Source organism: Mercenaria mercenaria, chromosome 9 (genome assembly GCF_021730395.1).
Source record: "Mercenaria mercenaria strain notata chromosome 9, MADL_Memer_1, whole genome shotgun sequence".
Classification (NCBI taxonomy): Eukaryota; Metazoa; Mollusca; class Bivalvia; order Venerida; family Veneridae; genus Mercenaria; species Mercenaria mercenaria.
The window spans coordinates 65,513,698-65,541,071 of NC_069369.1; the positions used below are offsets into that span (position 1 = coordinate 65,513,698).

The 27,374-nt window shown below is 35.0% G+C and overlaps 2 protein-coding genes across 4 annotated transcripts in view; one reads left to right on the forward strand and one right to left on the reverse strand.

Annotated features, from left to right (window-relative positions):
- Positions 1-561: 561 nt before the first annotated feature.
- Positions 562-27,125, reverse strand: LOC123547327 (drebrin-like protein B). 3 transcript variants are annotated; one of them, XM_045334337.2, is made up of 13 exons: positions 26,970-27,124; positions 24,740-24,795; positions 24,263-24,375; positions 22,395-22,469; positions 20,815-20,955; positions 19,538-19,615; positions 18,557-18,643; positions 12,879-12,998; positions 12,221-12,417; positions 10,701-11,062; positions 9,305-9,322; positions 5,513-5,650; positions 562-5,333 (listed from the first exon to the last, which is right to left on the reverse strand). In XM_045334337.2, the coding sequence occupies exons 1-13, from the start codon at positions 27,050-27,052 to the stop codon at positions 5,191-5,193; spliced, it is 1,611 nt and encodes a 536-aa protein (XP_045190272.2). In that variant the 5' UTR covers positions 27,053-27,124; the 3' UTR covers positions 562-5,190. The 3 variants fall into 3 exon arrangements, with proteins under 3 accessions (XP_045190272.2, XP_045190274.2, XP_045190273.2); XM_045334339.2 differs by lacking the exon at positions 18,557-18,643 and having other exon boundaries at positions 26,970-27,125; XM_045334338.2 differs by lacking the exon at positions 9,305-9,322.
- The window catches only part of LOC123547326 (rho-related BTB domain-containing protein 1-like), a 42,324-nt gene continuing 42,043 nt past the window's right edge, over positions 27,094-27,374 (forward strand). Inside the window, exon 1 of the mRNA XM_045334333.2 lies at positions 27,094-27,199. The gene's annotated coding sequence lies outside the window, so the exon portion shown is untranslated. The remainder of the gene's footprint in view (positions 27,200-27,374) is intronic.

A 27,374-nucleotide genomic window follows, 5' to 3' on the forward strand; every position in this document is an offset into this window, starting at 1 on the left:
AATAGCTCACCCTGAGCACAAAGTGCTCAGGTGAGCTAAAAACATAAAAATTTGTTAAGACAGAATTCTATCACCAATTCCAGTAACCAGAAGCATGCACAATAACTACCGGCAAGCCATCAGTATGTGACATCATTTCTAGGTCATTTTTTACTTTGTTAAAAACTAGGTATTCAAAGGGAACACTTTTGCCAACACTAAAGATTACACCTCTAGTTAAAAACATTACAATATGAAACCATATAGGTAACTGGGTGTCCTAAGGGTAACACTTATGCCAAACTTTGGTCATAAACATAACAATATGTAGCCATATATGGGCAACTGGGTGTCCTGATACCTTAAGTAAATTTCTCGCCAATACTAAAAGTAACCCTTTTCAGCCATAAAGAGAACACAAGTAGGGTGTCACCTCAAGTGTTGAAGAAACCAGTGCTATGTTAATGACTTAAGTGTTGCTTTACCAACCATAAAACCATTACCTTTATAACTCAGTGTCACAACATTTGTTTAATAAAGTATCTTTTGTCCATGGATCACACCTACCAAGGAAAGTCAATACACATTTTTCATGGTTTATTAGTTAATATTTATGACAATTTGTTCCATCACAATTTTATATACATAATCTAGCATTCTTTTACATATGGTGTATAAAAATAACAAAATTTTAATCAATTTAATACAATGACGTATCTAGACATACATGTACACAAGCAACATATCTGTGTTATGACTGACATTTTGTTTTTCATTTAATTTATTTGGAACACAATTTATCATCAGAATAGCAAGTCATGTCAATCTTAACCCTTATCATGTTGGACATGATTGATTCTGCCTTTGCAACTAGTGTAGATCTTGATCAGCCTGCACATCTGTGTAGTCTGATCAAGATCTGCACTGTTCGCCATTCAATCAGTATCTTTTTGGTAAACACCCCTTTTAAAAGTGAATGGTACTGTCCAAACTGAAAGATGGACAAGTTCATTATAGAAATGTACAGGTAAGGGTTAGGAACACACTTTATCATCGGAATTGCAATTCATGTTAATCTTAAACACATATAATTATATGCTACACGTTACAGAAAAATTAAATTCAAGGGCAAGTAACTCTGTACAGTCTGTCTCCCTGCCTTGGGACCAAAACACAAGATCTATTAACTGGAAGTGTGAACCATTCCCTATGAAACTAATCCAAGTAGGTCTATTAGATTTCTCCTAATTAGAAAACTGTATTCTTATTTCAAACTTCCAGGTTTAACTCTTAGCAGGCTGGCGGCAAGTGATTTTGCCTTTCCGACCAGTGCAGACCAAGGTCAGCCTGCACATCTGTGCAGTCTGATCATGGTCTGCACTGTTCACTATTCAGTCTGTAAATTTTCAGTGAACACCCCTTTAAATAATAAGTGATCCTGTCCAAATTGAATGATGGACCAGTCCATTCTAGAAATATATAGCAGGGTAAGGGTTAACAGTTTCTTTAAGAAGTATTTCTTTCTTTTACAGAAAAATGTAGATCTTAATCTTTGCATGAATTGTCTTTAAAAGTGAAATGACACAAGTACAGCTCTGCTGGGAAGTAAAGAACATAAAAAAAAATTGAAATTACCAGTGAAGCAGGATTTCTAAGACAGAATACTGACGATGAAAAAGTAAGATTCTACTAAAGACATAAAATGGTTATAGAAAAATGTCAAACCATAAGAAAAATAAATTCACCTAAACCCTTGTTACTGATATTTTACCCCCAATAAATTACATCTAAAACAAGAGCTATCATTATAAAATATCTGACACAACAATTTACTGGAAGCTTCACCCTATCACAGGAACCCTAACTGTACATAACACAAATATTTTACTTAAAATGAATAAGTTTCAAATCTATCCCATCTGCCGAGCTGACAGGGTACAAAAGTAAATTCACTGGTGAAATCCTCAAAATTTAAACATATTACACATTGCCATATTTCACCTCTGAATGCCCAAAGTTTCAGATCATCAATTCATTGCACTGTAAATTGAATAATTTTCTCCCAAGTTGTATTTAGTATAATATTTGCAATCAATTCAACTTGAAAGTTCAAAATTGATGTGAATATTAATACAGTGAGAGGCTCCAATTTATTGGATATGCTCAATGCATCCTGGGATTCCACTTCTACTATATATCCTGACTCAATTTCATGTTTAAAACAGATAGGAATGTCTATATATTATTTTCAACAAATATGAAATATGGATGTATTTAGTGCCAGCTGTCAATTTATTTATTTATTTATTTGGGTTTTATGGCGCACCAACACAGTATAGGTTATATAGCACCAAACAAGGACTACAAGTTTTGGTTCTACATCTCATTTACAATCGAAATAAAAACATGAGGTATGGAAGCCAGCTGTCAAATACGGCTAAAAATTTACTATTTTACATACTGAATAGAGGTAAGGAAGGAAAGTATACAGCTTTAAGGAACTGAAATAGAAGACGCATAGCGACTAATTGCGGTTTCTTAACACTGAAGATTTCCGTATACAACATCTGTTGGACTAAATATTTGTCCTACTTTTTCTACGCAGCTCTAAATAGGTTAGCATTTAATTAACAGCTCTTCATGGTACAGAGGCAGATATGTACATGTAAACTCTTGTACATGTTGTAATCTCTTTTATTATATACCTATATAAATTCTGTAAAAAAATCTGCCTGTATTTCACAATTAAATATGAACAGACAGACAAAAATTCCGTATTGTACATTTTAAATTCCGTATTGTACCTTCCGTATTGTATGCTGCCAGACTATTTTCATTAATATGCATGACCCGACACATTTCTATAAAAAGCACACATAAAAACTTCACTATGTTCAATTTAATATCGATAAACATTGAAGATTTCGTTCAAGAACAAAACAAGAATCAAAATGGTAAAAGTATATAATAAAAGGGTCATTATAACAGTAGCTAGATCTGGGACTTTGTATTCGGCTCTCGTGGATTTTGCAAGGTCGGATCACACTCGGCGCTTGCGCGCCTCGTGAGATCCGATCTGGCAAAATCCACTCGAGCCGAATACTGCATCCCAGATCAAGCTACTCTTATAATAACCCTATTGTATATGTTACATTCTACAGGAATATATATTCCAAGGTTTTGAAAATGTCCAGTATGAGAAATGTTGAAAATGTAGGATAAAGGCTAAATAAAAATTGTACACTGTCAGTATAACACAACTGATGGGTGGGGTAAAGAGTTTCCACACAATTATTACCAGTAAACCAATCAGTATGTGAATGCTGCCTAAAACTCCATGAATCACATTGTTATACAACTACTAACATGATGAGAGTATTTTACAGAGTGCAGACCAGTCTAAAATTGCTGCCCTGTCATTGGTCAATATCAACCATGAGCTCAGAATCAACCAATTAGATAACTGAATCTTAAGACTGGTTCCAAACACAGGTTAATAACCCTTGGACATGGTCTGATTGTTCGAACAAAAAAAATGGCATGTATACCCTAGACTTAAATCAGAACATTTTCTGAAGATGCAAATTTACATGAGAAACATAGGCATTCGGCACATTTGTTTGGTCAATAATGATGCTATAGAATAGACAGTCCAGGACCCAAAAAAAAATCCAGCACCCATTTGCTATATGAGCCGCGTCATGAGAAAACCAACATAGTGGGTTTGCGACCAGCATGGATCCAGACCAGCCTGCGCATCCGCGCAGTCTGGTCAGGATCCATGCTGTTCGCTTTTAAAGCCTATTGGAATTGGAGAGACTGTTAGCGAACAGCATGGATCCTGACCAGACTGCGCGGATGCGCAGGCTGGTCTGGATCCATGCTGGTGGCAAAGCCATTATGTTGGTTTTCTCATGGCGCGGCTCATATATACAAAAGGGCCAAATGCCTATGGTTTATACGGCTAAAATTGATCCCATGGAATACATCAACAAAAATAAGGACACATTCTTCAAAGTAATTATAAATAACAGTTTAGAAGGGTTAACAGAAAATGTGAACACATTATAAGCACTAATGCAACTACTGCAATTCATATACAGTTGTACATGTAACAATTATTGATACATCAAACACATCACTTTATTAAATTATATAATTAATAAACTAAATTCAATATTGGCAAGCACTTGTATGAATTTATACGTAAAGTTTACCAAATGTTACAGCACTTTAATACCAAGGGAAATAACAATTGTTTGAAAAATAAAATAACGCCTGCTTTTACCAACATTTAGGTCTCAATGTTATAAAACTGAATTGTGTGACCAGTCTCAGAAATGCAGCTCTCTCATTGGTCAATTTCAAATTTGAACTCTGGAAGAACCAATCAGATGCAGTAATTTTGAGACTGGTTTTACAAACCTTGGACCTTGGTCTTTGAATTGATGAGGCCCACTCACACTGCCATTCATTAACCTGCCAGTTTATTAGCAAGTTTACTATAAAGGATAAACTCAATTAAAGTATATAGAATTTCAAAAGGGTTATACACCACTTTAAAAACATCCTAATTTTATATAATTGTTTCATCTGATAATTAATGCCATTGCTGCATTTAAATGATAAGGTCAAATCAATGGGCCATTTGTTGACATAAGAATGCTATATTCCATATAAACAAGAACAACATTATTTGTCATGTAACAAGTTTTACCAATACTTATGACATGAAGAAATTAATCTGTCATTTAGAGACATGCATTTATATAATAACTTTACTGTAAAATCATATATTTTTGCTAGGCAAAAATGTTACAATCTTCAAAATTATAATTTGTTTTGAGACATAGTATTCAACTTGTGAAATATATGTGACTACTTATACCACTAGCACTTTTAGGGGAGTACTGCGAAATCGTTAGAGTTTTTCATAGATTACGTTGTGTCGACACAACCCATGGAATTTAATCCCAGCAAACAAGTAAAACTGCCATTCATTTTATGTTCAAAAGAGCTGAAATCCATGAATTCACATCTCCACATAATTGCTGTTCCAACTAAAACCAAGAAATTTTGTGCTTACGAAACTTAATTATTTCATAGTATTTACTTTTAGCAAATGTAGCCAAAATAAATCCCTCTCAAAAATGTCTGAATTTATAACAGTTAACATTTTAATCATCACAATATCTCGTTGTTTGGCACTACTCAGCTCTCAATCACTTCCACAAAATTTGCTGGGAACATTCCTCGACGGCCATCCGGTGCGTTACCAATCCACCAACCTTCATCAATTTGTTCAATCTGGGTAATTATGTCATCAGGATCAAATGTAATTTCTGTATCATCAGCTGGAAAAGTTAGAAATTTGTTGATTGACTTTTGTTGGATTCTAGGTCATTGACCCATAATTACAGTTGGCAATTTCCAATTTATCACTTAATCTCCATTATGCGAAGTTGGCATTTTTTTTTAATAAAATGACAAAAATTCAGAAATTCATTTTGTTTATAAATCAACAACAGCTTACAAGCTTGATAATCATAGAGGGCTGTTGCACAAATGCCCTGGTCTGAACCTGGGTGTGTGGGTTGCTGTGGTGATTCAGGCTCTTCCACTGGTTGGTCAGGAATGTGTGGTGCATGGACAGCAGGGATGTTAGCATTTTCTGAAACAATGAAGCACATGTTATTATGTGACACAATGTGAGAGAATGTATGTTTATATACCATCAAAGAATGGTCCATACTGTGACAAATACAATGAAATGTCTAGACACAATTGTCTGTTCAAGTTTTAAAACATCTATCTTCTGTTTTAAAATTTCATTTTAATGATCAACAAACACCCAACTCTAACAAATAGTTTAACAAAGATACCTCTCAGGGGAAGTTACATGGTATCTTTAAAGATATATATATCATGCCTAAATTTCATATTTGGAAATATAAGTAATTACTACAAAGTATCTATGTAAACAAAGAAAGCTCACCTGTTATCATTGCACTTGAGGACAAGAAGGTCCTCAAAAAAATTATCTAAGTCCAAAGGACAGTAACAACAAAGGGAAGAAATTTAACCAAAAAGAAAAAAAACAATTCTTTCAAGGTACAGATATGTCAAAATACACCTAAAAATTGGAGGTACCATCCATGTTATACCACAGAAAAGTGGTCTCAGTTTTTCCCTACGGCCAATAATAAAAAAGTTACTAAAAATAAGCTATTTATAGTAACGTAAAAGGGAAGTAATTTAAAAAAAAATTATTGTAAGTGAACAAAAGAAGGATCTGCAAAATAAATCTGTTGACATAATGAAATTTCAGATCAGTATCTTCATTAGTTACGGAGATATACCCATTTTAATTTGAAATAAAGGGAGGTAATTTGACATAAAATCAGTCCACAGTTATCTACCCTGATTGGCTCAGTCCAACTAATGACAATAATGAAATTTCAAATAAGTCCTATACGTACTTACTGATATAAATCCATTTTGATTACAATCAGGGGAGGTAATCAGATATAAAATAACTCTGAACTTACACTTGGATCTGATTTGTCATAGAATCCAAGAATTATTGTTGTTGAAGTTATTTTGGAAGTTTGTATCAAATAAAACCATAAATGAAGTCTCTATATGGCTGCAAAAGCCAAAATAGCCAATTTTGGACCTTTAAGGGGCCATAACTCTGGAACCCATGAGGAAATCTGGCCAGTTCAAGAAAGGAATCAAGATCGTGGTGATACAAGTTGTGTGCAAGTTTGGTTAAAATCATAAATGAAGCTGCTATTGTGCAGACAAGGTCAAAATAGCTAATTTTGGCCCTTTCAGGGGCCATAACTCTGGAACCCATTATGGGATCTGGCTGGTTCAACTAAGGAATCAAGATCTTATGGTGACACAAGTTTTGTGCAAGTTTGATTAAATTCAAATCATAAATGAAGCTGCTATTGTGCAGACAAGGTCAAAATAGCTAATTCTGGCCCTTTCAGGGGCCATAACTCTGGAACCCATTATGGAATCTGGCCAGTTCAAGAAAGGAACCAAGATCTCATGGTGATACAAGTTGTGTGCAAGTTTGGTTAAAATCAAATCATAAATGAAGCTGCTATTGTGCAGACAAGGCCAAAATAGCTAATTTTGGCCCTTTCAGGGGCCATAACTCTGGAACCCATAAGGGAATCTGGCCAGTTCAAGAAAGGAACCAAGACCTTATAGTGATACAAGTTGTGTGCCAGTTTGGTAAAAATCAAATCCTAAATAAAGCTGCTATTGTGCAGACAAGGCCAAAATAGCTAATTTTGGCCCTTTCAGGGGCTATAACTCTGGAACCCATAATGGGATCTGGCCAGTTCAAGAAAGGAACCGAGATCTTATGGTGATACAAGTTTTGTGCAAGTTTGGTTAAAATAAAATCATAAATGAAACCACCATCGTGCAGACAAGAAATTGTTGACGGACGGACGCACGGACTGACGACGGACGAAGGGTGATCACAAAAGCTCAGCTTGTCACTATGTGACAGGTGAGCTAATAAAAATGTTTGTGGGTATAAACATTATTATTTTCTGTTACATACTACGCACTTATGAATATGTCAGTAAATACAGCATGAATATGTAATGCCACTAAAAAGACTGGACGTTTTTCTTAACAAATGGCTCACTCACAGTGTTACTAAATATAACATTTATAATGATTACAGCTCTACATACACAGTTTACATATTAAGCCAAGTTAAATATATTTGTTGAGGATTTTCTAGATGTGAGTCAAAACCTAATTGTTAACTAATTTAGTGAAAAATGATCTTAGTACATTTTTATTGTTGTTCTTTTTAACTGCATAATTAAATAAATGATGTAAAGTTTGCATTCCGATAGGTCTACAGAATAAGTACATACTGCATACCTCACATGCACCGTGCAAACATACTTTAAGTAACTGATCATATTTTTTTAATAAAATCATTTCTTGGATGAAATTCTAAGATGTTCTAGCATTCATACAGTGTTTTAATAGCCTTTCAGGCAGGAAAATGAGAATATCATGGTAAAAATAAGGACTGGTATAAATAGAATTCTATAGTCTGATTCAAAACAATGACACATCACCTTCAATAATCCCTATCAATGTCAGACATAGTCTATACAGTCAAACTTCGTAATCCCAAGCTCGACAGGACTGGCAAAACTTGTTAGATTTATCGACAGTTAGGGTCAACGTACAATTTACACTGTACAGGGATTTTGCTGAGACCTAACTATAAGTTTGAGCAAAGATGGATGTTTGGATTATCCGAGTTTGACAGACAATGTTCTACCGCAAACTTAAGCTGACAGTAGCAGATCTCAGTGGTATGCAACTTCTGGCGAGCAGCACAATGATGGTATGTTGAGCTAAAAGCTTGAACTAATAGATGGTACCAGTGTTCAGTTGTCTGCGAGCTTTGTTTCCAAAATATTTATAGTCAAATTTCAACACTTGAATACAATTTTCCCAGATTTTGAAATTTCGTAAAGAAAAAGTGTCTTGTGTTCCTTTCACAACATCAGAAAATATTTTTACTTCATCTGAACATATTAGTACTTTTATGCAAATAAATTTATGTATACTATTTCAAAAACTTACCAAAGCACCCAAAACAAAATCCATTGGAATTGCATTATATTTTAATTTTGTATTAATTTACAGAACAACTATAAATGAAAATTAGTAGGTTTGCTACAATGACATGATACTATGTCGTATAAACTAATGCAGTACATTTTTCGGCAAAATACTTGTAGTAACATCTGTGACACTTTAGAATGTAGGGAAACATTATTTCATGTAAACATGGCAAACAGGAAACTACCTGATATTCTATCAGCATCTTTGAAACATTTTAGAGAAATATTTTAGATTTATGGTTATCCAATGTTTTTATTAACAGGAATGATCTAATTTTATCATTGATAATGTATTGTAAGGTATTTTACATGTTTTCCCTAAAAGTCAGGGAGACTGATGTACATGAATAGTTTGTAACAATGTACAACATCCTTACCAACTCATGACATACCATAATAAAGTTTGTGTTTAAAACTTTCATTTAGTTACCCATATTTAATTTAGGCTTCACAAAAGAAATCATTTAGGAGTGACATCTCACCAGTCCAGCCTTTTAAGTTATAATCATTGTCAAAATTTCATCTTGAATCAGACTACATGTATATAGAAAGGTCAGTTTGAAAAGTTTAATACTGAGATAAGTTATATTTGACAGAACAGAATTTTTTTACTATGGTTGTATAATATAATCTATAATAAATATTACCATTCCCCTTCCTCTTTCCTAATTCAGAAAATAACAACAAACTATTGATTTTCCTGCATTTAAAACATTTTATTGATTTAACCTTTAGCTTGCTGGCGGCAAGTGATTCTGCCTTTGCGACTAGTGCAGACCAAGATCAGCCTGCACATCCGTGCAGGCTGATCATGGTCTGCACTGTTTGCTATTCAGTCAGTAAATTTTCATTGAACACCCCTTCAGATAATAAATGGTACTGCCCAATTTCAATGATGGACTAGTTCATTTTAGAAATTTAGCATGCTAAAGGTTAATCAAAATTACTCTTCAGTTCATTCTTACTACAAATGTAATACTGCAGCATGTAAGTAGTTTTATATCTCTAAAATTATAGACTGATATTCTAACAGGGAAATTCTTGCACCACTTTTTTTTCAACAGTATTTCGGTTATGTAACAGACAGCAGTTAACTTAACAGTGCTAGCCTGTTCTTCACAAGTAACTATCAACCCACAGTTTCAGGACTAATGATTTCAGGCAAAATGTCTTCTATCAAATTGCCATGGCCAACATATGCCTAACCCAAGAATCTAAGTCAAATCTGGTGAACAGTGGATAAGAACTGATCAATATTGGCCATTCTGAGTAATTCAAGGGCTATAACTCCAGGGAGACTTGAATGGTACAGCTAGTTACTGAACTTGGACATGATATTATGCCTCTAGACATTGTGACCGCCTTTGGCCAACATCAGATAACAGCTGCTCAAGTTATAGAGCAGACACTGTCATTTTTTGCAATTTTGTGTAATTAAAGGGTCATAACTGCAGACAGACTTACGGGATAGAGTTGGTTATTGAACTTGGATGAGATAATTATGCCCATAAAATTGCGACCAAGTTAAGTGAACACTAAATAAGAACTGCTCAAGTTAGAGAGCAGACATGGTCAGTGTAATTGAAGGGCCATAACTGCAGAGACATAGAGGATTCAGCTTGTTATATAACTTGGTCAGGACTGTGATTAGTCAGTAACAGTTACTTTATAGGTTTGAGTAATCATATTAGGATGACAGTCTATCCAACCCTAGTTGATTTTTTTTCAGCACTGGACAAGAACTGCTGAAGTTAGAGAGCAGATTTTTGTAGATGACATGGCATATAAGAAATTATAATTATTGAAATAATCAGATGAAAAGTACAGTTCCAAAAGATACTGTTAGTTCCCTTTTATCCAGCTAAACTGTATTGAAAATAACAAGGTCTTTTGTTACCTCCATTTTATCCATTTAAACTGTTGAGCTGAAAAGTAATGTGCTTGTAAGAATTTACCTATTCAGTCAAAAAAGACATCAAAAATGACGTCTGAAAATGAAGTCCATACAGAGCTATCAAACAGGAATTGTAACTAAATACTAACCATCTTCTCCCCAGTCTTCGTCTTCATTTTCCTCTTCATCCGAGTCAGCTTGTCTTGCGGGCAGCCCCTCAGCCAGCAAGTTCCGGGTGTGTGGTTGCTGAGTGGGTACTGCTGACACTGGCGGGGGTGAGGGTTGTCTCTGAGGGGGTGGGGATGGTTGTCTCTGTGGGGGTGGACTGGGCTGTCGGGGTGGTGGTGATGGTTCCCTGGGTGGTGGTGATGGTTGTCTTTGTGGTGGTGGTGATGGCTGTCTGGCTGGCTCTGTGGGAGGGGGCGACGGTTGTTCCCGTGGTAACTGAATTGGTGCTTTTCTTGCTGGAGGTTCATACTGATCAACTGATCCGAAGTTGTGCTTCAATTTCCTGTAACAACATCAAACAGTTAACAGTTTTCTTCATTTTAATAAAAATGTATAGTCAACTAACATTTCTGTCAAAAAAAAAGACTACAAAAATACCATTTAATACTTAACAAATAATCAAGAGCTTCAAGTGGTTTATCGTCTGATTTACCACGGTTCAGAGTTCAGATGCGTAGGAACTGAACCACGGGTTAAATACTGAAGCATCTGAACGATGAACCGTGGTAAATTAGATGATAAATCACAAGAAGGCCTTGATTGTTTTCATTCTGACATGCTCATTGACATATTTTAATAAATATTATGCTGGACTTCATTTTCCAGAGGAGTAATGTATCGAACGTCATGTGGCAATTTGACGTCATAATGCTCTCTTACTGGTCTGCGCGTCAACCGTTGTTTATCGCAGAATATAGAGCTCGATTTCTTTCTTTGTTTAACTGGAAATCAAACCGAGTCATGTTAGAATGTTATATTACAATTGAAATGTAGCCAAAAAGCTGCAATGTACCTGTTCAGTGAATACGGTATATCATTCAGTTACAGACTAGCTCTATTGAAAAAGACAATAACAGGAATGACAGTAAATCCTAATATTTCACTTTTGCATCATAACACACCAAACACAAGTTTTACCCTGGTCTTAATACCAGTAACAAGATTTATCCTAGTATCTATACCAGTGATAAGATTTACACTGGCTTCTACATCATTTACTAGATTTACCTACCCTCGTCATCAATACCAAGATTATCTTAATACCAAATTTACATTGTGCCCTTCACCCTGGTCTCTAAGTCCCAACGACTGTAACAAGATTTACTCTGTGATATATACCAATAAAAAAATTTACTCTGGTCCATATACCTGTAACAAGATTTACCCTGGTCTCCATACCTGCAACAAGATTTTTCCTTGTCCCTATACCTGAGTAACAAGATTTACCCAGGCCCCTATACCAGTAACAAGATTTACCCAGGCCCCTATACCAGTAACAAGATTTACCTAGGCCCCTATACCTGTAACAAGATTTTTGATTCCTTTTCCCTTTACCAGTAACAAGATTTACCCTGGCCTTTATACCTGTAACAAGAGTTTCCCTCATCCCTTTACCAGTAAGAAGATTCACCCTGGTCCCTATACTAGTAACAAGATTTACCCTGGTCCTGTTGGAGGAGGTCTGTGTATAGGTTCCTGGTCGTCAGTCATTGATTCTTTACGCTTGAAGAAGTTTCGAGCACTTGATGTTTGACTTGATGCCAATCTCTCTGCCTCAGCTGCACGTTCTCGACGTGCATGCTCAGACTCTTTCCTTCTCTCCTCCTCCTCTCTGATAGCCTGGTCTTGTTCTCTCTCCTATCAAATACATTAATGGTTAATCATCAAAAATTTTTATTGTATGTCATCAAGCTTTAACAATCTAAACAACTAGTGAAATCCCTGCAGAGAACAGAACAGAACAAATATCGACAAATGGCTCATCATAGTAAGTGATCCCAAAGCAATTATGTTTTTTTTTCACTGCGTGAGTTCTTTATGTAAAATCTTTTACTGAAGTGATGTAACACTACAAGGTCAAACACCGTCCAGTTATAAAGAGAGTCACCAAAATTATAATGGATATGTTGCAATCTGTTCTTCAACTGTGATTGTTTCTATACAAAACAGTGCTTCTTACCAAATGTCTTGGTATGTAACAAAATTACTCATCCATTGTCACAGTATGTAACACTGTATGTGACAATGTTACTCACCAACTGTCTCAGTGTGTTACAATATAACTTATCATTGTCTTAGTATGTAACAACATTACTGACCCATTGTTTTTTTGCTGCATCTTCATCTGTCTGACTAGCTCTTCTCTCAGCAGCTTTCTGCTGACTGACAGCTTTCATTCTCTCCTGTACCTGCCTGTCCCGTTCTGCCTGTTCTTTAGCCTTAAAGTTAATTATACACAATAAAAATGAGAAATTAGGTAAATGAGCCGCACCATGAGAAAACCAACAGAGTGGGTTTGCGACCAGCATGAATCCAGACCAGCCTGCGCATCCGCACAGTCTGGTCAGGATCCATGCTGTTCGCTGTCAAAGCCTAATGCAATTGAGAAACTGTTAGCGAACAGCATGGATCCTGACCAGACTGGGCGGATGCGCAGGCTGGTCTGGATCCATGCTGGTCGCAAACCCACTATGTTGGTTTTCTCATGGCGTGGCTCAAATGTAAATTTAGAGTATCATCAGCAATATACCCAAACAGCATTCTGTTTACTGAAGGTATTAGATCCATAATAGTGTACCTCCTTTTGAAGAGTATGCAAACCTACTTTGACTTAAATTTTTCAGGTGGGGATAGGTTCAAGCCTCACTGGGACCAAATTTTTTCCCTTATATTCCTTTTTTTCTAATAAGTTTTTACATTTTTTCAAGACTTATTATTGATTTATTGTATAACAGTGGACATTTTTCATTTGATAAGCAGTTTCATGCTGTTCAAAGTAAATATACCTCTGAAACAGAAGGGACTAGAGTTAGACATCTTTAAAAATACTCAGTTACATGCGGTAAAAGTTCTCTATTTCACCTTTACTCTTTAGATTACATACTGTGGAAAAAATGTTGGTAGGGTTTACTTCTGCTCCTAAGGTTATTTTTGAATGAAGAGAGCAAAATCTAAAACAGTCCCACAGGACTCAACCTAAATTTTTCAATGTTGGAGTAAGAATTCTGTCTCATTAAATCCTTTTACTTGAGGCACGCTAGAAAAAAATGATGCTGACAGTTTTATTTTGTGTTTTTTAATTGCTTACCAATAGTTTGACATTTCTTTTATCAATATTAATGGTATAATGAATTATCTACAAATGTTTTGGACAGTGGTCATCACTTTGAAATTTGTTTCTACTTGAGCTTGAGGAAATATCATAAATTATACAAAATTTATAAATAACGGCATGGTAAAAGTTGTTTAAAAATTGAAACACAGTGCGAAACAATGTCAACTTTAAGAATATACCAAGTAAATCATTTTTTTAACATTACTATTAGGGGTCTAATACCTTAAGCAGGACAGATAACGATCACAATACTACTCAATGCAATTATCATGAAAATATAAATTTGTTTCCAACTGAAATAATATTGGTTTTTAAATGTTTAAAGGTCGGCAACTATACAATTTGTATATATTAAGTCTCTCAGATTCTGCAACAAAATTTGAAAACTGAATACCTGTGTTCTCTCATGCCGATTAAAAAAAAGCTATCTCTTACTGCCATCATTTTGGGGGGCCTGGTCTGTGGAGGAGTGATTAAGGTGAGGACTTATAATCACTTGCCCCTCACCAATGTGGGTTCGAGCCTCTTTTGAGGCGTTGAATTTTTCAGGTGAGGAAACCATCCAGCTGGCTTACGAAAGGATGGTGGTTCTACCCAGACCCCCATCCGTGATGAAATAATGCACAGAGAGGCACCTGGGGTCTTCCACCACCATCAAAAGCTGGAATGTTCCCATACGACCTATTATTGTGTCGATGTAACATTAAAAACCAACAAAACAAAAATCCCACCATTCATTTTTTTCTCTGAATATTGGATTAAAAAAATGTAACAAAGATCATTTTTGTAAGATCTGTTCTAAAATCTCACTTAAGAAGTACTCAATCTTACTATCAGGCGTGCATAACATATCACATGAATATTTCAATCCGATCACTCTGTTCCTCATTTGAGCCGTGCCATGGGAAAACCAACATAGTGGGTATGCGACCAGCATGGATCCAGACCAGCCTGCGCATCCGCGCAGTCTGGTCAGGATCCATGCTGTTCGCTAATAGTTTCTCCAATTCCAATAGGCTTTAAAAGCGAACAGCATGGAGCCTGACCAGACTGCGCGGATGCGCAGGCTGGTCTGGATCCATGCTGGTCGCATACCCACTATGTTGGTTTTCTCATGGCATGGCTCATTTATAGACTCAATACATACAAATTATACACTTGTTATCTATTTATACATACAGGCATATACTAGCAACTTTCAGTTTATATATAATGCAGTACCTTACAAACTGATGCAGTTGTTTTTAGTTTAAGGCAAATGTATTATGCAAAACAAGAAATTAAGCAAATGAAAGACAATGCCACAGTGATGTTTATGGACATACCTATATGCTTTAGCATACTAATATTGAGCAGTTAGTCACACATTGGCAAGCACTTCATGTAACATTTTGCAGTTATTTAGGTCAATCAGGTGACTATTTGCTCTAATGAATATAATTATGCTGCCTAATGGATCTAATTGACCAGTCTGGTCCACTACAAATTTGCAGATACCAAACTTTTTCTTCAGTCTTAATGAAAATTGATTAAAAGCAAGGCTACAGTTTTTCTGTAACTTTTCATTATATAAGGCAGACAGTGAACAAGTATTAACTGTATGTCCATAAACTATTACAGTGAAATACCGCTCACTCGAGTATCAATCAATGGAGCATCTGGATTAACTAGAGTATCTTATGTGGTCCCCAGTAACTTTCCTTAACCATTAGCCTGCCAAATTTCTAAAATGAACTGGTTCATTATTCAATTTGGGCTGTACCATTATCATTTGAAGGGGTGTTCAATGAAAATTAACTGACTGAATAGCGAACAGTGCAGACCAAGATACTGGTTGCAAAGGCAGAATCACTTGCCCCCAGCAGGCTAAAGGTTAACCCTTTGCCTGCAAGCGGCAAATGATTTTGCCTTTGTGACCAGTGCAGACCAAGATCAGCCTACACATACGTGCAGTCTGATCTTGGTCTGCACTGCTAGCTATTCAGTCAGTATCTTTTTGGTATGTATCCCTTTTAACAGTAAATGGTACTGTCCAAATTGAAAGATGGACTAGTTCATTTTAGAAATTACGCAGGCTAAAGGTTAAAAACCATGTCTGGATCACTCGGAACCCTAGATAACTTGAGCATTTTGTTCTTCCCCTTGCAACTTTGAGCAATCACTATTTTACTGTAAAAACAATGTTACTGTGACCATAATATGTCTAATATCTCATAAATAATATACAATAAATAAACTCTACAAAGCTAAATGCAAGTTTTTCAGCCACTTGAGTACTAACATACTACTATATAACAAGCATACATTTTACAGAAACTTTGAAAAAAAACACCACATCCTAGTTTATCAGTAATTAGGAGTCATCATGTAAATTGTAAATTAAGAGGACAGTCTACTTAGAATTCATTAATTTAAAATCTAGATTTCTGGAAATTCTTCAAAATATCTTTTCTGCCACAGAAAATTGTTAATGAGTAATGAGTGCTCTCATCTTTCCATGAAAACTGGAAAAATTAAATAACGTTTGTCAAAACTATTACAATTATGTTCTTTTTTTTTTGACAAAAATATGTTCTCAAAGACTTGCAATGATCTTTTAATTAATAAACAGGACACCTACAAAGAATGTCCATTAACAAAGAAGAGACCTATAAAGAAGTCCATTAGGAGAAGAATTCTATAAGACATTGTCTTTCATTCTAATCCTATCCATACAAATGTAATACATGTTTATATAACTATATGTACATTTTCAAAGAATCCATTTACAAAAGAGGACATCAAAAAGAGAAGGTGTCTACAAAGAACTAGTGTTGCACGTCATCACAAAAGGTGCCACACCGAATTTTCAGATTCAATGAGGCATTAATTCTGCAATTCAATCAATATGATTCTACTGCAAATAACAGATTGAGGATTTCTTGACCTCTGACTCCAGTTTCTTTGCTTTGATGGGGGGGGGGCTTATAGCCACTCCAAAGACACATGTTCATCCATCAACAACGTTTTAGGTCTGTTATAAGCCCTCCATCTAGCCTGTCTTGAACAGTTATAATTATATCTCTAATTTACTGTGTTGATGTCCAAGAATCAGTACTGTGGAATCATTTGATTTTGTGGGCAATAAACTTTGTGGATCTGGTCAAAACAATTATTTTGTCAGGCTGTGATTTTGTGTTTTTCAACTTTTAGACATATTAAACTTAACTGGAAATTTACTTGTTTGTTGTAACTAAATTTTATAGACTGACTCAGCCACAAAATCGATAAAAATGATAGTTTCTCATGAATATCAATAAGATTACAGTATTCAAAAGCTATAATACTAAGTTTTCATCTTTTTGAAAGTTGAAGAGTTTTTTGTCATTTCCAAAATCACACTTGTATTTTTTGCTCTTTTGCACCTTTTGCTATGTTGCATTTTTATTAAAATCTGGCAAGAGCAAGATAAAAACCACACTACAATGTCAAGAGAATACAGAAAGATGTGTTAAAACATAATCATACAATAAAAGTACCGGTACAGAAATGTGCACACATCACCCATGTCCACTGATCATGCATGAATTTATTAACATTGTGGTTCAAGATCTTTTGCTCATATCTGAGACCGTGTCTAATTTTTTGGGTTAATATGACGGTCACCTTGAATTGTTGAAATTACAGATATTTTCCAACTTTTGACTGATATTCTATATAAAGTATAAAATCTGAAAGTGACAAAATCTAAAACCACAATAACAATTAACATCTTCAGTGACAAACACATTTTGTGTAATTTTTTCAGTTCAGACCTACATTTTATGGTTGCACTTTACATTATGAACAAAAATATTTTCTATAATAAAGAAAAGAATTCAACTGGTCTTTTTTTGTAACTTTACAAATGCATAAAAATTTAGCCAATACAAAATGGAAAAAATGTTAATACATCATGCTTGATTCCTTTGATTAATATGAACCTAAAACCCAGCCTGATTTTATTATGGCTGCCTTTTTTGAAATCCTTACAAAAAGAAAGGGACTCCTACAATGTAGGTTTTACTTTAGCTTCACACTCTTGTGGAACTCTTATGAAATTTAACGTGAATATAGATCAAATCGGTTAAAGTGTGTGAATAAAAATAAATAACCAATGGAAAACTGACATTCTGTAATGGCTGCAGCCAAAACAAACAACACTGGTATGGTGAAAGGCACATTACTGTCATGGAATATCAGCACTAGGTTTCACCAGCACAAATGCACTAAAATAATGACCAGAAAAAGTTACAAAAAATTATTCTTTGGTTCTTATAATTATTTGATATTTTGACTGATATGACAACATTCCATACAATGTATAATAACTGTATTTGATCTACATGTATATCTTGAACGGTACATGCCCATAGTCCCAACACTTCGGGATGAAAAATGTGCTGAGAAAATACATGTCCAAAAAATTAGGGACATGAAAAATAATTACTTTTACAGATTTTAGGGGTGTCCCAAGGTTAAGGGTGTCCCAAAACTTAGGGAAAATACAGTGCCTTGTATCTGGGGGTATAAAAATGATAGTTTGTCACTGATGATAGAAAAGAAAGTTATCACAGCATTCCATATTAGATAAACTACTAAGCCCCAAGTTACACTAAGTTAATCATACACACTCAACTATACCTCTCTCGCTTTACGTTCTGATTCAAACGACTGCTGACGTTCTACAAATTTACGTTTATCCTCTGCTATTCTCCGTTGTTCCTCTGTCTAATAGTTATCAACAAATACATTATAAATAAACTCATACCAACAGTATCAAACTGGCAACTGTCACTGTAAATCTTTGGACACACTTTGACGTTTGAAAGGAAAATTGTAGTAACTTGTATTAAATACAGAAGGAGTTACAACAGTTTTCTGGTCAGCCCTCAAATATTACTGAAGCAAAATGTAAAGAATAATGTAACTATTTTACTTTCTCTGGTGAGTTGTTATACCGTTGAGTTTGATTTGTCTTTGCAACAGGAGTCAGAATATATGTTAACCCTTACCATGCTGGGCACGATTGATTCTCCCTTTGCAACCAGTGTAGATCATGATCAGCCTACACATCCGTGCAGTCTGATCATGATCTGCACTGTTTGCTGTTCAGCCAGTATCATTTTGGTAAGCACCCACTTTCAACAGTTAATGGTACTGTCCAAATTGGAACATGGACAAGTTCATTATAGATATTCAGCAAGGTAAGGGTTAAAGTATTAGAATTTCAATGACAATCAGCAATTTTAGTGCAATTACATCTTTCATTTGCTATCCAGGTAGATGTTTAAAGTTACAAGCACATGATCTTTCATACCAGCTTGACGAATACCAAAACCACATCTAATAGATAATGTAGTCATTCCAAATAAACTACCTCAATGTAATGTTCCAATATACTTGTGATTAAACATATGAAATTAAAGTCACAACAAGTTTTATTTCCTAAGAGTTGTGTCCCTTGAAGTAATTATATGTACCTCCGATTCTTTGCACCATAAAGTGGAATACTACAGCTCTGTTAAATTTACCTATTCACTTGACTCATGAAGGTTTTGTTTCAATACGTAAGTAAATTACTTGAATCTTTCAGGGAAATAGAAGTCTAGAAATATTACTTACTTCTGTCTGTGCCCAGAACTGATCTCTCTGTTTCATATTTATAGCTTTAGCTGCCTGTGTCTTCTGGTACACTGAACCCTGAAACAAAGGTCATATGTATATCAATGTTGACTCAGGACAACAGACCATCCACCTATACTAATAACTCACCCTGAACAAAAAAGGGCATAAGAGTTTTACCACGGGCATGAAATTTCTAAGAAAAATGTTTACCACAGGGGTATGAAAATGAGAGAAAAGATTCTTTAATACTACAAGGGCATGAGAATCTTAAAGATTTTTACCACATGGGCATGAGAATTGTTTAGATATTTTTAACATAGGGTCATGAAATATTTAGGACACATGTTTACACAGGCATGAAAGGACAAAGTTCACTGAAGCCTTATATGGCCTATGCAATTTTGAAAATTTTCAAATTGGCTAAAATTTGAAAAGCTATATATTGTTTGCTTCCAGAATGTATATTTACTGTAAGGAATTAAGTCTTTTATAAACAGATTAACTATTGTGTTCAACACATATCACTGAATATTGCTGAAAACGTTGATTTTTGAGAAAATTGGCATTTTTTGCCATATTTAGGTCACATGGGAATATTTTTAGCAGTGAGCACACTCAAGGACCACAAAAATATTTTTGACAATAGGTCCAGCTTCTTTCACAGAATTTATGGTCATTTTTTGATTGTGGTCGACAGCTGTGCTCATAGTGAAAATTTCAGATTTGATTAAAAATTCTGTTAAAAACTGCAGGTTCCCCATTCCCATAATGGTAAACGTATTTTCAGTTATGTCAAATATTTTCTTCTATAATGAATATATTGTAAATTATTTCATGCAGTTTGATAAAAGAATACTTCTTAATGAAAGAAAATGTGTTCTTCACTCCATTTTGAAACTTTCAGATTTTAGGCCATTTTGAGGCAAAAGTGAACCTGCTCCTTTCAAGGAAACATGTTAGTCATAGGGAAATGGAAATGTTAAAAGATATTCTTTCAGAGGCATAGGAATGTTGACTTTTTACAACTGGGACTTAAAACATACTGGTAAATGAAAAAGAAATTTTGACTATCAGGACATTAAAATGTCAAAATATATTTTTACCAAAATATATGAAAATGTTATGAAAAATTGCCCCACAGGTGCATGAAATGTTAAAGATTTTTCCCACAGAGGCATAAAAATGGTATGAAAGATTTTTACCACTGGGGCAAGGAAATATTAAATTAGATTTTTAACACAGAGAGCCAAAAAATGAAAAGAAAGATTTGTTACCACAGGTGCAATAGGTTCTGCGGGTTTAGCCTTCTCATGATGGATACTGTACTGTGAACCAGAGGATTTAGAAACTTTCTTTAAAATGTCATCTTCATCTAAATCATCCTCTGTCCTTGCATTTATTGTAACATGAACACCCTGAATAACAGAATAAAACCAAATTACTGTAATATGAACACCCTGAATAACAGAATAAAACTAATGTAACATGAACACCCTGAATAACAGAATAAAACCAGCTTTCTATTAACTCTTACCCTGCTAAATTTCTATAATGAACTTTCCCATTTTTAAATTCAGATAGTACCAATAACTGTTTAAAGGGGTGCTTCCCAAAAAGATACCGATTGAATGGCAAACAGTGTAGATCATGATCAGACTGCACGGATGTGCAGGCTGATCATGATCTACATTGGTCGCAAACGCAGAATCAGTCGTGTTCAGCATGTTAAGGGTTAGATATAAATGTTCATCATTCTATCCGGAATTATAAACGTTCTTCAATCCACAGAGTGGTGAATACAGCATTCATCACAACTGATGGACCCCTTACTGTTTACTACAATATCAAAATTTGGTATTAATCATAAATTATCAGCTGTATAACTATACTACTTGTTACCTAGTCCAACTAATGTTGTTATCACTTTCATTTCATTTAAAAGTTATTGAAAACTGATATTTTGTCCAACACAGCCAAAACACCCAAAAATGAGTGGAATCATTTGTGTTTCACATCCGCATATAAACTGTAAGCTCCAGAATATAAGGAGTAAAAAAGTTCTGCATAAAATCTGTAGAAGAAGAGCTATTGATGATATGCATGAATATACAACATTCAGCGCAGAGTAAAGTCATACTTGATTTGTCCTGCACATTTATAAAAGAATACGTACATGCTGTGACATCACCAATGGTGAAAAGTCAAAAATAAAGGCCAGTGGGTGACTTTCTTCAGGTAATGCCAAATATTCATGGCATGACATAATTTATCAAGTAATACACCAAACCAAGCACAAGAAAAAAAATATTTCAGGAATATTTTCCCTTTTGCCATTAAATCATCACTGTATTAACAGCCATGACTGGAAGACTGAAGTACCTCTATTACGCCTTAAAAGCTGTTGTTTGCAACTCTGGACTGACCATCAGGAAGTATCTGGATTCAACGATCTGAACAATTTGTTACCCACTCATTAGGCTATCTAACCAAGATTGTCACAAAGTTACTTACTCCGACTGTCACAAATTTACTTACTCCAACTGTCACAAAGTTACTTACTCCGATTGTCACAGAGTTACGTACTCCGACTGTCACAAAGTTAATTACTCCAACTGTCACAAAGTTACTTACTCCGACTGTCACAAAGTTACTTACTCCGATTGTCACAGAGTTACTTACTCCGACTGACACAAAGTTACTTACTCCGACTGTCCTCCGACTGTCACAAAGTAACTTACTCTGATTGTCACAGAGTTACTTACTCTGACTGTCACAGAGTTACTTACCCTTATTGTCATAGTTACTTACTCTGACTGTCACAGACTTAATTACTCTGACTGTCATAGTTACTTACCCTGAAAAAATGTGTTACATCCCGAAGATGATTTGCACATTTGAACTTCATGGATTCAGGGGCTGCCTCACCTTGCTGAAAATTAAAAAAAAATAAAATAAAAAACATCGAAAATATCCAGTGAACAGCATATGTCAATACAGAATGCAGAACTAAAACACATAACATGTAAGGAACGATTATAGTCCTTTATATGAAAAACCACAATGCATGTATACAGGAGTTGTATACATCAACTGGTTGCTGGCATGTACTAATAGTATGCCCCACTGGGTGGCAGTTAAAAGGCAGGTAATTCTGACAAAAACATGTTATTATTAGCAATAAATACAGTAAAACACCACTTGCTCAACCGTTGATGGCTTGAGCATATGGGCTCAAGCAAGTGTGTTGTCGCCCGCCAATTTCCTCATATTCTCTGCATATGAGTTGCTCACAACCCTGTGTAAGTTGAGCATTTTGCTCACCAATTTGTGAACCTGAGCAATCTGTTTTTACTTGTCTTAACTGTACAAAGTTCAAATCAGAGTTATGGGGATTGTTTCTCCTGGTGTAGACTTTGATAGTAAATAACTATTTTTAGGTTTCAACTTTCAAGTCAATAGCTTTGATAGTAACAGAGATATTTGACTTTATCAAGAACTTAAACCAAAAAATTCTAAGTTAAAAAGGGGCATAACTCTGTCAAAATTCAAATCAGACTTATGAGGATTGTTTCTCCTGGTGTAGACCTTTATATAAAAATAAATAACTATTTTAAGTTTCAAGTCAAAAGCTTTGAGAGTAACAGAGATATTTGACTTTATCAAAAACTTTAAAACCAAGTGGAATTATGCACATTTTTCAAGTAAAAATCCAGCTGAAATAGATGTGTGTGTAAAAAGAGCGGAGGAAATTATAGCTTTTAACCCAATATACCGAACTCTTCCTATTACCAGTACAAAATATTAAGTTTCCAAATATGACTTTTTCTTATTTTGACTGGGGCAGTCTTTTTAAGAACAATCCAACTGCATGCAGGAGTTGCTTCCCTTCAACTTCAGAAATGTCTACCTATAGGTAAGGGAGGTCACTGCGTAGAAGACTGAAGAAAAGAACTGTTATTTTGTTAGTCTGATTTCTTTATTTCTTTTAACACATGTAAATGCACAGCAATCATAAATTGCTTTCATAAAACATTCACCAAAAACACTCTATGTGCAGTAAGATGCACATAATGCCACTTTAAGGTAGTTCTGCACGTTTGATAAGCCGGAAGTGATGGCGTAACGTCACTTGTCCGGAAAACGTAGAATAAAGCCTGGATTCGGCGTACGGAAATGAAAATCATTTTATGAATTAATGGCAACCTGTGGGTTAATTTATTAAAATGGGACAGTTACTATATTTCTAAAGTTAAAATATCTTATTAAAACATGTGACACGTTAAATAATTCAAAATAATGTCTTAAAATTCGCTTGAAATAGGCGGTTCACTTTAATCATGGCCAAATATCACAAAAATAAGCACACGGACCTATACATTTTATTTCACCATATTATAGGCCATATGTTTATTTACGACTGTGAGAAGTTTCATTAAAATCTACATTTTACAAAAAAAAATTATTCGCGAAAATGTTATGAAAGTTGCGATTTTCCCATAGGCTCCCATTATGAAACATTGCGTGCGGTCCAAACTTTTCAAATCAGTCTAGCAAAAAATCAAGCATACGACCCTATCTTTTTTATTTGCTGATTTTTCTAAGTATATTCCGAAGTTTTGAAAATTCAGAGTTTAATCAAATTCTACATTGTAGAAAAAATTTCGATCCAAAAGTGCAGAACTACCTTAAGATACTGAAAACTTGCCATGGAGCAACACCTACCCAATTAATAAGCACATATTTTGGAAGACTTGTATTGGGATCTATCACTTTACAGTACGCATACATGATCTTAGAGCTGTTCAGGTCATCTACCAAATCACTGATACTACCCTCTGAAAAAATAAAGAAACAAGAACGATACTGTGTAATACATTCCATACAGCTTTATTACAGTCATGTATTTTTTTTTTATTTCATTGCATTAGAATGACTTTAAATAATAAAATATGGCGGCAAAAATTATAAAATTTAAATCAATCAATCCATTAATTTAAAAGTAGAAAGAAATGAGCAGGAAATTTGGCTGATATGATCATCAGAAAAAACATTTTCATGTTCAACTGCAGTTTCATGTAGTACTGTACAGGCTTTTGGATCAACACTGTAGAACAGTAAAACTGAATAATTAAAATGGCAATGAATGTGAAAGATTGACAGAGAATGTGAAAATAATGGTAATTAAGGAAATACATTTACCCCCTGTTTCTGCCAATTTAAGAACTGTTGTCTGCCCTTCATAGGTGAAAACAGCCCTGAAAATAGAAATTCTAATGTTAGACAGATAAAATACAGGCAAAGTAAATTTGATCACTGTAACTAAAACAGTACCAGACATTCGATAAAAGTTACAGAGCTCTGGACTTTGAAGTCTAGTGCTAAATCAGATCCCTAAACACACATTGCTAAATAATTACCATTTGCCAAGCGTACCACTGAAGAACAGGCAAGGCATCATGGTACCAGATGTCTAGAAATGCCTAGTGTGAAAGCTAAGTAGCTAGAGTAAAAGATTAGTTTTATTTTAAGTTGGCAAGCCATGTAACATAAGTACTTGGTATAATACAACCGGGTACTAATTCAATTAGGGTATGCCTCTGGCTTTTAAAGCATGACTCATGGTCAAATACTACTAAAACCATTTTCACTTGACACACAATATTTAAATATGTCAAGTTATGAGAATATCATCTGCAGTTTCTTATTTTTTTTAATAGGGGCTGCTACACCTACAACCTCACGTCCGAACATAAGCATTAGGCACAAACAACTGTACCAGTGAACCAGAGACCATTAGTTCTGTTTACTACTGTAGAGCACATTCTGACTGTTCTTACAGATGTAATAGGTATGCATCATCTATAAATTCTGTTGCAGTCAAAATTTGTACTAAAGTATCTGTCTTTGGACATGAGAAGCTTTTATAATATTGGGATTGCTTATTTCATAACCTGATTTCTACAGTCATCTCATTTCCAATGAAGGACGTCAGAAACCAGAAAGAAATTTAAGTCATCACTACTGCCCACTTTTAAGTGTTATGTGCAGGTGCAAGTTTAATGTGCCATATAAAGCAAGAGCTGTCAGCAGAAATGCAAGCTTTCCCCTGCTGAAATGGATTGCAGAAAGTTCATTTGCAGTTTTGTAGATAAGAGACTGTCAGAAGTCTATGTAATGGAGATCTAGACAGCACCATTCTAGACTATATAGCATCTGTGACATAAGATGTGCATGTGGAACAAGACATAGACAACTATTTCGCTTTTGACCAGCACCTCTATTTTGGTTTATTCTGGGTACCAGTATATCTAATTTCACAGATCTCGAGTTCTGTATTCCATGCAGCTGAGATCTAACTTTAAAAATTTAAATTGGGTCTGGTAATAGTGTGGATCTCGAGTTGACCTTTGTGTTCCTGGAAGGAATCAAAGACTTAACTATTTGATTAACCTTATTCACTCAGTTATCTATATGTGTGTCCTGCAAAAGATAGTGTGAAAGATCAGAGCATTTAGATATTTTGCTTTAAAGCAGGCAAAAATATTTTACGAGGCAAGGACGTTAATTCCTTCTTGTGACAGTCACACGGGTAACGTTTCTGACTGTTTGCCATGCTACTGCAATCATCTGCAACATGTTTCACTTTTAAGTTGAATATTTTGTTGGAAGTCATACTATATGCAAGAATAATCCGTATGGAATAAGCAGAGCCCTCAGTGGAACTCAAAAAATGACAGTTCTAAAGATATGGGATATATTTTTTTTTTTTATCTATCCATAAATACTGCATGACACCCTTGCGAGTATTTTATGCAGGTGCGCATCAGTGCATAAGAGTTTAAAAGCAGGAATGTACAGGAGAAATAAAGTAATACATAAAGTATTTGTGAGAATTTGAGACAAAGCTGATAGTGCTAATAAAAAGGCGAAATGTACAGTAAAAGGATTAAAAACAGCCTGGTCACTCAGAAGTCCTGGCCCAGTTTGGTTACCCCTTGCCTAAACTGGTCCAGGGTAGGTGCCTGAGCAATGTCAGCCAGCAAAGAATTCCAGAGAATGATGGTAGCCGGGTAGAAAGCGAACTTGTAATAATTACAGGGTTTTTGAATTTGCCGGAAAAATCGGGAATGCATGTGTCTAGTGAGCTGGGTAGGAGGTAAAATATAAGATGGCATTGGCACTGCAGCCAGTACTTTGCCACATTTACATCAAAGCCGTCTATTGAAATTTGCAAATCACATCACAAATATGATCCTCAAAATTCAATATTAAGACCAAGACATGACTCATTTCGACTGACACACACCTTCCTATGGAAGGCGGAAGTGAAAGTTCAAGATTTTTGTTGTACAAATGCGAACTTCTTCAGAAATCAACGACAACCTGAGGTAAAAAAATATTCTTAATTCATAAAAATATTGTTTCCTACCAATCTATGTCATTGTTATCTGCAACAACCTCGTTATACGCTTTTAAAAGCGAATCTTTATTCTTCCGCAAGTCGATCGCCATGGCCTTGAGTGATGCCGCTTGTGTTCTACGTCATCAAAATCTGTGTACACAAAACTGCAGTACACAAAGTGCGCAAAAATATGTCAGGTTACATTCTTTTGTGATTTTATAAATACAGAATGATGACAGGTGAAATGAGTATCGCATGTACGTAATAGAATATTTATGCTATGTTTTCATTATACTTGAACTATTCATTCTTCGACAGAACATTATTTCCTAAGCTGTATAGAATTTGTTGACATTTTCAATGACACAATTTCCTTGATATGTTGACTGTTTACATACTGTGTACAGTACAGTGCTTTAGGATATAGCGGAT